Here is a 13408-nt window from a genome sequence, read left to right on the forward strand (position 1 = left end):
TTTTATTAGTTGCGAAGAATTTGTTTTACCAAAAAGGAAAAATGAAAAGAATATATTATCATTTTTGTATTTAGCGTTATATCGTTTTGCTCGTAATAATTTTGTATATCCCACAGCTGTTCATAATAATTAAATCAGATTAATTAATTTATTTAATTTATTTATTTGTTTTATATTATTATTATTACATTTTGTGTTTTTGCTTTATGATTAAATATAACGAAATTTTCAATCTCGAAACATATATATGGCCAAATAAATAAAACACAAACACAATTTGTTTAGGTATAAATGCATAGTAAAAAAGTGGGAAAATAAAAAAGCGAGAAAATAAAAAGGCAAACGAAATAGCTAATTGGCTAGCTAAACAACAAAAGAAAAGATGAACTACAACAGGAAATAAATTATGGTATCACCAAATATATCATTCATAATTTATTAAAATTTTCAAATGGTATATTCTTAATAATAGCATAAAAAGTGAAATGCCGAACTCTCAAAATAAGTCTAATTTGGGAAATTTTCCCAATAACCCTAATTTAGGGCCTTTTCCAAATCTTCCAAATATTCCAAACCTTCCAACTATTCCAGGTTTTCCAAGCCTTCCAAATGTTGGATTAAATAATGGTCCATTTTTAAATAACAATGGAATGCCACTCCCTTTTTTGCCAGGGATAATTCCCAATATGAATCCAAGTTATGAAAATTTTAATCCTTTAATGCATCCTCAAAATAATAATAATATGAATGTTCCTCTTCCTCCAAGTAATCCAAACATACTAGGTGATATGATGAAAATGTATAACAAAGACTTTATGTTAAATAATTCAAATCAAATGATAAATAACAATTTAGTAAATCCAACAAATAATATGCCATTAAATTTTATGAACAATTTTAATGTAAATAATCATGGCTGGTGTGAAATGGTAGCAAAAAATGGAAGAAAATATTATTATAATACAATAACAAAAATGTCAAAATGGGATAAACCAGATGAACTTAAAACAAAACTTGAATTAAGAATTTCTCAAAATACTAAATGGAAAGAATATTTATGTAGTGATGGTAGAAAATATTGGCATCACGAGGAAAAAAATATAAGTGTATGGGATGAGCCTGAAGAAATTAAAAAAATTAGATTAGAATGTGAATCAGAGGAAAATGAAAATAATACTGACACAAAAGATAATGAAACAAGCATAGAAAAAGGAGATAAAAATCAAACATTTTTAAATGAAATTAAAAATAAGGATACTACTATTTTAGGAAGTAGTATGCCTATTATTCCCAGTATGAATGATTATGCAAATATAGAAAATAAAACAAATTTTGACAATGCTAAAAAAATGAGTAGCGGAAACATAATAAACAATAATAATATGAACAATTCTGGAAAATGGGTAAAATTTGAAAATAAAAAAGATGCGAGAGAACATTTGAAAATATTGTTTGAAGAAAAAAATATAAACCCAAAGTTACCATGGGAAAATGCTTTAAGAATCTTAGAAGAGGATTATAGATGGCAAACTTTAGTAATACTTACAAAAGGAGAAAAAAAACAATTATTTTCTGAATATACTAGCCAAGCTATTAAAAAATCTGCTGAAGATGAAAGAAGGAAAAGACAAAAATCTCGAGAACTAATTTTTCAAGCATTAGTATGTTGGAATAAGTTGAATGAAAAAACAACTTATGTTGATTTTGCTACAGAATTTCATAATGAGGTATGGTGGAATTGGATTAATGAAACAGAACGAGATGAAATATTTCAAGATTTTTTAGATGATTGTAAACAAAAATTTAAAGATGAGAGACGGAAAAAAAGAAAAGAAAAATCAGAAATTTTAAAAGAAAAGTTCCAAAAATATGCAAATGAAAATGATTCACTAAAATGGGAAGATATTAAAATTTATTTTAGTAACGATGAAGATTTTAATTCAATACATAAAATCGATGCTTTAGCAGCTTGGGAAAGTTTTTATGAAAAATATTATAATAATGAAAAAAATCAACTTAAAAAAAAAATATTTCGAATTTTAAGAAAAAAAAGAGATTCATTTATTGAGTTACTAAATGAATATCATGAAAAAAATATTTTAAATATGAAAACTGAATGGGTTTTTTTTGTTTCAAAAATTTATAAAGATGATCGATATACAGACTTATTAGGTCATCAAGGTTCAACACCAAGAATATTATTTGATGAATTTACTGATACATTAAAAGAACAATATTTAAGACATAAATATTATATTAAAAGTTCATATAAAGAAAATAATTGTACAGTAGATGAAAATACAACTCTTGATGATTTTGTTAAACTTTTTGCAAATACTCAAAAGGAATATAATATTCCTGAAATAAATATGAATTATATATATGAATCATTACAAAAAAAATTAAAAGAAAAGAAAAAAAAAGATTTAAAACGAATTAACAAAGTAGCAAAATTTTTATTAAAGCTACCTGAACTTAAACCAAATATGCCATACAATAAAGTTATAAGTATAATTAAAAACTCAAGTAAATGGTCAGTTATATCTGATTTATGTCCAAAAGAAGAACAAAAATTAGCTGCTTATGATATATGGAAATCAAATGTAAATTCAAAAAAAAGAACTTTATCTAATGAATCAATAAATTCAAATTCACATAAAAATGGAAAATCTCAAAGAAAAAAAGATTCACTAAAATATACGGATGAAGATAATGATGACACTGATGAGGATGACAGACCATATTCAAAATATAGAAAATATTCCAAAGAAGATTCGGATTCAAGTGCTCAAACAATTGAGTCATTACGTACGGTTGATAATGTTTCTAGCTAGCCAAATAAAACAACTAATGCAACCACAAATGCATATATATATATATGTGCATTCCCTTTGTTTGGAAAATACAATTAAAAAGCATAAAGCTTAAGATGTATTTATTTACTTCCTTTTTTTTTTATCTATATTTTAATTTATCATTCATGAAAATAAACATACCTGTTTTTTATTGCATGTATAAGCATATATTCAAATTTAACAATTTTTAGTTTTATAAAAATAGAGATATGTATACAAAACATAAATACATAACTCACAATAATTCATTTAACAATATTTTTCATGTTTGATCAAAGTTGTTTTGTCTATAATATTTTAAAAAAATAAGCCATGATCATATATTAGTTATATAACATAGTTAATACCTCAAATTAATCACATTTTTAATATTTTTTTTTCTACACATTTCTTTTTATGCTCCCAACCAATTCATCAATAAATATAAAAAATTATTTAACCCTAGACAAACTGATATAATTTAAAGTCACTATACTCAAAAACAATATATATAGAATAGTAATAGGAAAATATAAAAGGTATTATATATTATTTTATCCTCATTTGGTTATTTAACTTCATATAATTATCACTAACATATATATAACATACTTTTGAACATGTAATTTTTTTTTCTACAAAACTAAATTATTGTTGTATAGTTGGAAAATAAATTTTATACCAGAAAAATCTTTATATTTTATATGCTTAATATTTATATGTGTGGACTTATAAATTTTAAAGGATTATAAAAGATTATAAAAAAATATGTTTTGTTATTTTATTACATTATTATTTTACTACATTATTATTTTTTAATAAAAAAAATAGAATAGTTAGAACTTATTTATAAATTTATGTAATTTTTTTTTTAAAATCATTTTTAACATTGTATTTTTTTTTATTAAAAATATAATTATATATGCATAAAACATACGTAGTAAAATAAATTTGTATTGAAATTTTTTTTTCTCGATGAAAAAAATGAAAGTATAATAAATATAGTAAAAAAAACTATTTGACTTATGTTCGTATTCTTTCCGGAGAAATATCCTACTAATTATTTTATATGGAAAAATGTTTTATTATTTTATATACTATTTTATTTATATTAAGTAATATTTTTTTTACTTTTTCCCACCACTTTACCATATTTTTATAAATTTTATATTTATTCTAATTATTAAGAAAATACCTACAATGATTTTTTTTAATTATTATTAATTTTATAATATATTTGTCCGAAAAAGCAAAAATAAATATAAATAAATTATATTATATATATTGCATTATGATAATTTTTTTCATATTAAATTAATTGTATAATCAATGTTATTTTGTAAATTTACAATTTTCAGTTATTTTTTTCCTTTTTTATACTACTCTTTTTAATGTATGGGAATTAAAATGCCATTTTGTATATTTCACCAATTTTCATAGGAAAATTAAAATTTTTTTAAAATAAATGTGCACGAGCTCTCTCTCTTTTTTTTTTTAAAGTATTAACATTATACATGTATATATATCATCCATACACAAATCTATATCTTCAAAAGGAGAATTACCGAATTTTATATTTAATTATTTGTTCTACACATTATTTTATTAATACATTATTTAATTTATCCATACATTTATACCTTCATTGTTTGGGTAAATTTTTTAATGAAAATTATATGTAAAAATATTTTATTTCAATATCAAAATTTACACGTATATAATATATATGCATATAGTAATATGTAGTGAAAGAAAATATTTGTGGATGATATATGCATTTTGAATTTTTTATACTATTATTAATTTTATAATATATCATAGTATACTATTTATACAGCTATATATATTTACTGTATAGTTATTTTAAAAGATAAAAATGCATACTATTATATATAAGTATTTACTTAATTATAGAGTATGCTTTTATAAATGTAAATATTACTAACAATATTTTGACACATAAACGCATAGAACTGTATTTGACGCCATAAAACAAACTAAATATTTTGTGAATTATTCAAATCATGAGATAATATAAAATGACTAAAGTTGATTCGGTTCAAATGTCAGAGGTAAAAAAGGAAAACATTTTATTTATATATATGCGAAGTTTTGAAATTCATCTTGTTATTAGTGTTACATATTTAAAAACATACCCCATTTGCTTATGCACATATATGCATATAATTATAATATTTTGAAATATATCAATAATGTCCATATGAATTTATCTTTTACATTATTTGAATGAATATACAATTTTCTTTACTTCAGAGCCAAGGCCCAGATCAAAGTGAAAATTGCAATGATAATGGAAATGAAAATGGAAAGGAAAATGGGAATGAAAATGACAACACAAATAAGGACAATAAAACTATAAGGATATACGCTGATGGTTAGAACAACCAAAATGAACAAACACAACATTGAACAATAATAGATATACTATAACTGATTTTATATGTTTTTTTTTCTAATTATTTATATATTTTTTCTACCTTTTTAGGAATATATGACTTACTCCATTTAGGTCATATGCGACAATTAAAACAAGCCAAACATATGGATAAAAATGTGACATTAATTGTAGGAGTTTGTAGTGATATAGATACACGAAAGTTTAAAGGTCAAATTGTTCAAACGCTAGATGAAAGAACAGAAACATTGAAACATATTCGATGGGTTGATGAAATTGTTTCCCCATGTCCTTGGGTAATTACTCCAGAGTTTGTCGAAAAACATCAAATTAATTTTGTTGCTCATGATGATATACCATATGCAAATAATCAAAAAAAAAAAAAAAAAAAAAAAGGAAAATTATCTATAACCTCAAAAAATAGCAATAATAGTAATGCTTGTGAAGAACAAACTGATGATGTATATGCTTGGCTTAAAAAAGCTGGAAAGTTTAAAGCCACACAAAGAACATCGGGTGTTTCTACCACCGATTTGATTGTTCGGATATTAAAAAATTATGAAGACTATATTGAAAGATCTCTACAAAGAGGTATACATCCAAATGAACTAAACATTGGTGTGACAAAAGCACAATCTATAAAAATGAAAAAAAACTTAATTCGATGGGGAGAAAAAGTTACCGATGGAATAACTAAAGTTACATTAACAGATAAACCGCTAGGTACCGATTTTGATCAAGGAATAGATATAATTCGAGATAAAGCACATGAATTATTTAAATTATGGCGACATCATTCAAAAAAACTTTTAAAAGATTTTGCCAAATCATTTGATCCTATGATTACTATTATTAGAAAAAAAAATAAAAAAGATAGTGCTTCTACAATGTATTTATCTGATTCAAATATTTTTTTAAGAACGATGTCTGAACATGTAAAAATAAAAAAATCGTTAAGTAACACAATAAACAATATAGATGAATATTATTATTCTGTTGACGAAGACTGGTCACGGATTCATAATACTGTTTATAATGCTATAAATAAATATAATCATGATATATATAATAATGATGCTGATAATTATCAAACTTGTTTTGAATTAGAGGGATCCATTAAAGATAAACAAAAGCAGAGTAAAATATTTTGGGATTGTTATAATGATAGTTTACCTTCAAATAGTGATAAAAAAGTAGGGTTTGCTATTCCAGAAGATGAAAATTATAAACATGAATATAATCCAAATAATGAAAGTAATAGATCTTTCAATGCTTATGATAATGCATATAATGACGATAAAATAAATTATTATAATGCAACAACTTATCATGACATTTTAGATGAAGATGAAGTACATTCAGATCGTTTCTTTAATAAAAATAATGAAAATTGTAAAAATAATAAAAATAATAGTGAATCGATTGAAAATGACAATAGTAATAATATATATAATAATATAAATAATGATAGTAAAAATAAAAGTGTAGACAAAGATGGCTACAATACTTGCGTTGAACACCTTCTTAATGAGAATAAATATAACCATATCATAGTAAATAAAATTCGAAATTTAAATAGTTTAAAAAAAAAAAAATCAATAAACATAATTAAGGCAAACGAATTTAATGATACAATAAAAATTTCTGATGAAAGAAAAAAAGATAACAATACAACTGATGACGATAGTAAAGAGTTTGATAAAAATAACAGTAATGATATAAACGATAATAATACTGATACTAAAGAATATGTAGTAGTTTATGCTGATGGGGTATATGATATGCTACATTTAGGTCATATGAAACAGTTAGAACAAGCTAAAAAATTATTTCCAAACACAATTTTAATGGTTGGTGTTACTAGTGATAACGAAACAAGATTATATAAAGGCCAAATTGTACAATCATTAGAAGAAAGAACTGAAACTTTAAAACATGTGAAATGGGTAGATGAAATAATTTCCCCATGCCCTTGGGCAATTACTCCAGATTTTGTTGAAAAATATCAGATCAATTATGTTGCTCATGATGATATACCATATGCAAATACTCAAAAAAAAAAACAAAAAGATAATTCAGATACCAGTAATGATCAGAGTGCTATCGAAGAACAAACTGATGATATATATGCTTGGCTTAAAAAAGCTGGAAAGTTTAAAGCCACACAAAGAACATCGGGTGTTTCTACCACCGATTTGATTGTTCGGATATTAAAAAATTATGAAGACTATATTGAAAGATCTCTACAAAGAGGTATACATCCAAATGAACTAAACATTGGTGTGACAAAAGCACAATCTATAAAAATGAAAAAAAACTTAATTCGATGGGGAGAAAAAGTTACCGATGGAATAACTAAAGTTACATTAACAGATAAACCGCTAGGTACCGATTTTGATCATGGTGTTGAAAATCTTCAAATAAAATTTAAAGAATTATATAAAATATGGAAAAATGCTTCTCATAAATTAATAAATGATTTTACTAGTAAATTGGATACTACTTATTATTTGGCATCTCTTCAAAGTTTTATGGATAATGATTGTGATCTTTATGATTATGCCAGTAGTAATTTTGATGATGAAACAAGTAGTTGAAAAATTACCCTTGACGTATTATGTACATATAATAAATATTTCACAATGTCAATGGGAAAGAGTAAACCGAAATCTTTGATTTCCTATTTTTCCAACTTTGTTATTTTTGTACTTCGGCATTTTCAATTTGAGGATTTTTCTGTAATTTTTTTTTTTTTTCATGTTCTTTCCTCACCTATATATTTCCTTATTCAATCATTTACTATAATTTATTTATTATTGTTTCCACCTTTTTGTTATTTGGTTTCGATTTTTATGTGCATAATTAAACGTTTTATTTATTTTACTTTTTTTTAATATTAAGATTTTTTATATATTTTTATGGGGCCTTCCAATATATGTATATATTTCCCTTTCGTTATTACATATTTAAGTAAATTTCATGAAATATTATTTTCCTTTTTTATTTTGTTCTTTTGTATTTTAAAGAATTATCATAGGAAAAATTGATATATGAATGCATTTTTATTTTTCTATAAATTTAACAAAATTTATTGATTGTCATTCATTTTAAAATTACCATTTAAATTATCAAGCTTATCTTATCCATTATTATGTCTTTAAATTATTCATCTCATAAACACATTAAGTGATAATGATCTGGGGCGAAATTTCGCTAGTTATAGTTTCATGATGCCCTTTAAGATTAGGAATTCATGTATAGCTTATTTGTTCAGTTTTAGCTTGGCCTTATTTTTTTACTTCGTCAATTTTTCTTACTAAATATATGTCTACCTGCCGATGTCTTTTGATGTCATATCATAAATTTAATAAAATGATTTAAAATTAAAAATAAAATAGTTAAACCTTTTCATTAATTTGTTTAGTATATTTTTACTTTTATAAAGATAATTTTATTTCATATTTTCATTCATTTAATAAAACAATATTTCCTTATTTTTAGATAGTGTATGTACATGTACATATATATTTTGTTCTATTATTTATGCTTAGCTAAAAGTATTAAAGATTATATCTTCGTTAAAAATATGCTTAAAAATAAGTTGTTTAAAGAGGCCTAAATAAGTGTGTAACCAAAAATAGCTATAACTGTATTTTTTCCATTATCTATGTGTATATATGAGCACATATGTCTTTATTACACACATTTCCAATTAAATTTTAATTTTTCGTCAAAAATGAGCAACATTCTATAAATAGTGTACTTAACTATTTTTAAAATTGTTAATTCTTTGTTTTTATTTTTACATTTTTATTTTTTTTCCCTATTTGTGAGAATTATGAAATTTTTTTTTATTCTCTTTTTTTTATTATTGAAATGTTGCACAAAAATATTAGCGTTAAGAAAAGTGGAAGCCAGATTGGACCCTACAACTAAGGCAGATGGGACATTTGCTTCAAATGATTTGTTGAATTACAAATCTGAGATTTATTCTCAGGTGCGTACATACTATATCATCACTTTGTATAAATATATGCAACCATATATTTCCATAAATTTTTTACACCTATTTAACAGATGGAAAGGATAAAAGGAAATCGAGAGCTGTCAAACGGAATAGACTTGGAACTAAAAGAATTAAACGATCTAACAAACTTAATAAATAAGACCCAAGAAAAACAAAAAAGCAGTTTAATAAATTATTCTCTATTTTTAGAACAAACAAAATTATCATTATATAAAATTTTAAATGAATATGAAAATCGAATTAATCAAATTGAATATAATATAATGGAATTAAAAAAATATGATCCATTCATAGAAAAATTTAATTATCCAATATCTATGTATTGGGTAAAAATAGACTTTAATAATTTTGAATCTTTATGGAAATATAAAAAAAATAAAAATTATATTTCAATAATACAAGAAAATAATACAATAGATATAAAAAATAATATACAAACAATATTATTATTAAAACATCATAATATATTAGATGGATATATACATGTTGATTTATTACAAATATCTTCTTCTCAATCACAAGTAAAACAAATGGCATCTGGAATTATTTTTCATTTTTTAAATTCACGCAATTTTAGAGTTTTAGAACTTTCTTTTTTTAACAATCGAGCTATCCTAATGGTAATTGAAGTTTCTAACAATGTATACAAAAAGTAAGACAAAAAAACGGGTGTAAAATATAATCCAACACATGCATTTCCTTCATTGTGTGAGCAGTATATGCTCATATTTTACTGTCTAATCTTAATAAATGAATCTTCCCCTCTTACTTGTTCATCCTTAAATATGATTTGAACCAGTGATTAATCTAAATAAACATTTTCATTCGTTTTGCTTTATATTAATATTTTTCATGTTTTTTTTTTGTGCCAACTTTATAGAATAGTCTCGAGGGCAGTTATCGCGGAAAACAATGAATTCAATTCATTGACACTCCAGTTTGATAATAAAAAAATAAATATTTTTTTTAATTACAAAAAGGTAATCGAGTTAAATGTTACAGTTGATAAAATTGTTAATCAGTTTGGTTTGTTCACAAAAAATGGAGCAGCTGAATTTAAAAATATATTAACAGGGAATATAAATTTTGAGAAATTGGTTATGCATACGCTTATAAATTCTAATGATAAAGATGTAGTAAAAGGATATATTTTAGATTCATTTCGTTTTTCAAAAAAAATAGAAATAGATGATCTAAGTGTTTATGCAATACCATATACAAATAAAGATTATGACACTCCTTTCAAATTTGAAATTGACAATGTTTATCCTGTCCCTGATTCAAATTCATACTATAATGATAAACAAATTAATAAATTACCAACACAGAATAGTGATAATATTAGTAGTGAAAATGACAACACTTTAGTTGAACAAGGAAATGATTTTTGTTACTCATATAAAGAAAAAAATTACAATTTAGATGAATGGATATGCCAAGGAAATTACAACATCAGAACAAATAATATTGATCAAGGTAAATGTATGAATTGGAAAATTATTAATGAATATAATATTTATAGAATTGTATTTATAAATGATTATAAAAATAATAATGAAATAAAGTCTAAATTACTTTACAAATATAGTTCGTGTAATTCTGTATATTTGTCTGCTTATATAAAGTTAGAAAATAATAGTGAAGCGGGTTTGATATACAGATATGATAATGAAGAAAATATGTATATAGCATCAATATCGATAGTTACAAAACAATTAATATTAAAAAAATATAAAAATGGAATAGAACAAATTATTAAGACGAAATTTATTAAAAACATAAATAATTTTCAACGTATTCATATATTAATACATGATCAAGGTGAATTGGGAACTATTGATATATTTATCGATTCAGTAAAACTTATAAATATAAATAATCAACATTATTATAAGTTAGGGCAAGTCGGATTAATAGTTGAACAAGGATATGCCACATTTGACACATTTATGATCGAACCAACAACAAATAGGAATATCACTGATATTTTTTCGTTGGAAAATGAAATATAAAAATTACAAACTGAATCGATTCTTCCTTCCAAATATACAATAATTTATGTTTTCCCATATTGATATATCTTTATATATGTAGATTTACTTTAGAGTATCTACTTAATTTTTGTCTTTGTTCTCTTCAATTTTATTAGTCTCATTTATGATTTCTCTTTTTGTCACTTTTATTTTTTTATAATTCCGTTTTTTCCATGACCACTACTAAACTCTTCGATAAATCCTCCTTTCTTGTAAAATCTGTTTCGATACTATTGTTTTGTTTTACAAAATAAAATGCACCTATGCACATTTTTGTTAAATAAAAAAGTGCCGAAAAGAGGAATTTTAAAATCTGTAAAAACAAAAAAGGAAAAATATTAAAATTTTGTAAAAATGTGTAAAATATGATAGTAACAATACTAGTGAAATAAAAATAAAATAATGATATTCCTCATAATTTTTTAAAAAATATATAAATATATTTAATGGTGTTTCATATTTACAATTATGATAGCCCTAATTAATCCCAATCTTCGCATAATAATATATCCGCAAACACTTAGAAAAAAAAAAAAAGAATACCACACATATCGCGCGTCACTGTCAGCCCTACAGAAAAGGAAAAATAACATATAAAAATAATAATAAAATAGTCAACATACCAATTAATAACATACAAAACAATTGTTACAATCCACTTTTGAATGATTGCATGAATTTGCATTATATTTTTCATATGGCTATATCATTTTTATACTTTTTCTTCAAGGAAAATATAAGGTTTGCACTAGATCTTATTTTTTCTTCAAAAACTAAGAGAAAAAAATGATTATATGTGAACAATTATGAATATTTTTTTATATCATTTTTAAAAAAATATATTCATATGGACTAAGATAATAAATTGAATAAGCATTTTTTTATCTTTTTTTTTTCGTTTTATATATTACTGTTAAATATTTCATTTTGTTTCTTCAATTTTTGAGAAGATTCCAATAACTCAGACCTTACGTTTTTCATTCGATTAATCTCGTCTATCATTATTTTTTTTGTGTCCTTTAAATTTTTGTTATCTACTTTTTTGTCACTTGATATAGTATTATCATTGCTTTCATTAAAATAGGAAATACAAAAATTATAAATTAATTTACAACATATATTATTAAATCTATGTTTTATTGTGTATCAAATTGATGTGCATAAATCGATTGTTTATTTTTTTGCATTTTTTGGTTTGCTACCTTTTTTGGAGGTTCAAGAAGTTATTCATACACAAACAATGAAAGTCCTTTTCGTTTTTCTTCCACCATATACTTAATCCTCTTTTGTAACTTCAAGAGAAAATCAATAAAAAATAAATCAATATAATTTGTTTGTCTATAAATATGTTAATTGTATTTAAAATATATTTTTTTTCCTTTTTCATTATTCTTACTTTTCCAAATTGTTTAAGTGTTTTTCTAATTCGTCGTTAATTCTTTTTTCGTCATCATCTTCTAAATATTCACAATCCAATATTTTATCTTTACAATTTGAAATTAGTTGAGAGTAGTCAACTATTCGTTTAGATATCTTTCCCCTAAACTGGTAATTTATATAGTGAAAAAAAGAGAGGCGTATTCATGTTATATATATATATATATATATATATATATATATATATATATATGTATATATGTATGGGCTTATTTTTTACAACTTTTTTTAATAAATGCGCATTTTATTTAAATCCCTTTTTGAAACTTACTAGCAGATATGAATCATGGTCACTGAAAATCTGTTCATGCGAAAAAATATCATTAAGATTATGGTTCATCAATTTCATGTGGTTTATTATGGAATTTATTTTATTAATATTCTCTACATTCTTATTGTTTTTCCTTGAATTTTGTATAAAATTGTCATCCATCTTTGTCTCTCCTATTATTTTATTTTTTTACATAGTTATAAACTAAACATTTTTCCGTACGAGTTTTATTTATTCGTTTATTTTTTAATGTTACAAAATATCAATATATATAATTTTAGTGTAATAATTTATCAAAATAATGAGATATTTTATGATTTTACAGTTTACTTGTTATTTTTTCATGTTCCTTAAAATAAAGGAATGTGCAAAATATATCGTCATAAATGG

The 13408-nt window shown here is 23.2% G+C and overlaps 4 protein-coding genes across 4 annotated transcripts; 3 read left to right on the forward strand and 1 right to left on the reverse strand.

The window, feature by feature from the left end:
• Window positions 1–485: 485 nt before the first annotated feature.
• On the forward strand, window positions 486–2834 carry PVVCY_1401660 (pre-mRNA-processing factor 40, putative; the record flags this gene model as incomplete). The annotated part of the gene is made up of 1 exon (XM_008624858.1): window positions 486–2834. One exon carries the CDS (start codon window positions 486–488, stop codon window positions 2832–2834), a length of 2349 nt encoding a protein of 782 aa, XP_008623080.1.
• A 2039-nt stretch (window positions 2835–4873) lies between these two features.
• PVVCY_1401670 (choline-phosphate cytidylyltransferase, putative) lies at window positions 4874–7847 on the forward strand (the record flags this gene model as incomplete). The annotated part of the gene is made up of 3 exons (XM_008624857.1): window positions 4874–4906; window positions 5109–5229; window positions 5341–7847. The coding sequence occupies 3 exons, from the start codon at window positions 4874–4876 to the stop codon at window positions 7845–7847; spliced, it is 2661 nt and encodes an 886-aa protein (XP_008623079.1).
• A 1241-nt stretch (window positions 7848–9088) lies between these two features.
• PVVCY_1401680 (conserved Plasmodium protein, unknown function) lies at window positions 9089–11289 on the forward strand (the record flags this gene model as incomplete). The annotated part of the gene is made up of 3 exons (XM_008624856.2): window positions 9089–9247; window positions 9328–9929; window positions 10158–11289. 3 exons carry the CDS (start codon window positions 9089–9091, stop codon window positions 11287–11289), a joined length of 1893 nt encoding a protein of 630 aa, XP_008623078.2.
• Window positions 11290–11464: 175 nt separating this feature from the next.
• Window positions 11465–13180, reverse strand: PVVCY_1401690 (protein transport protein SEC20, putative; the record flags this gene model as incomplete). The annotated part of the gene is made up of 7 exons (XM_008624855.1): window positions 11465–11623; window positions 11775–11880; window positions 12029–12083; window positions 12222–12379; window positions 12513–12602; window positions 12707–12855; window positions 13019–13180. 7 exons carry the CDS (start codon window positions 13178–13180, stop codon window positions 11465–11467), a joined length of 879 nt encoding a protein of 292 aa, XP_008623077.1.
• Window positions 13181–13408: the final 228 nt, after the last annotated feature.

The sequence above is a fragment of the Plasmodium vinckei genome (assembly GCF_900681995.1).
Source record: "Plasmodium vinckei vinckei genome assembly, chromosome: PVVCY_14".
Taxonomy (NCBI): Eukaryota; Apicomplexa; class Aconoidasida; order Haemosporida; family Plasmodiidae; genus Plasmodium; species Plasmodium vinckei.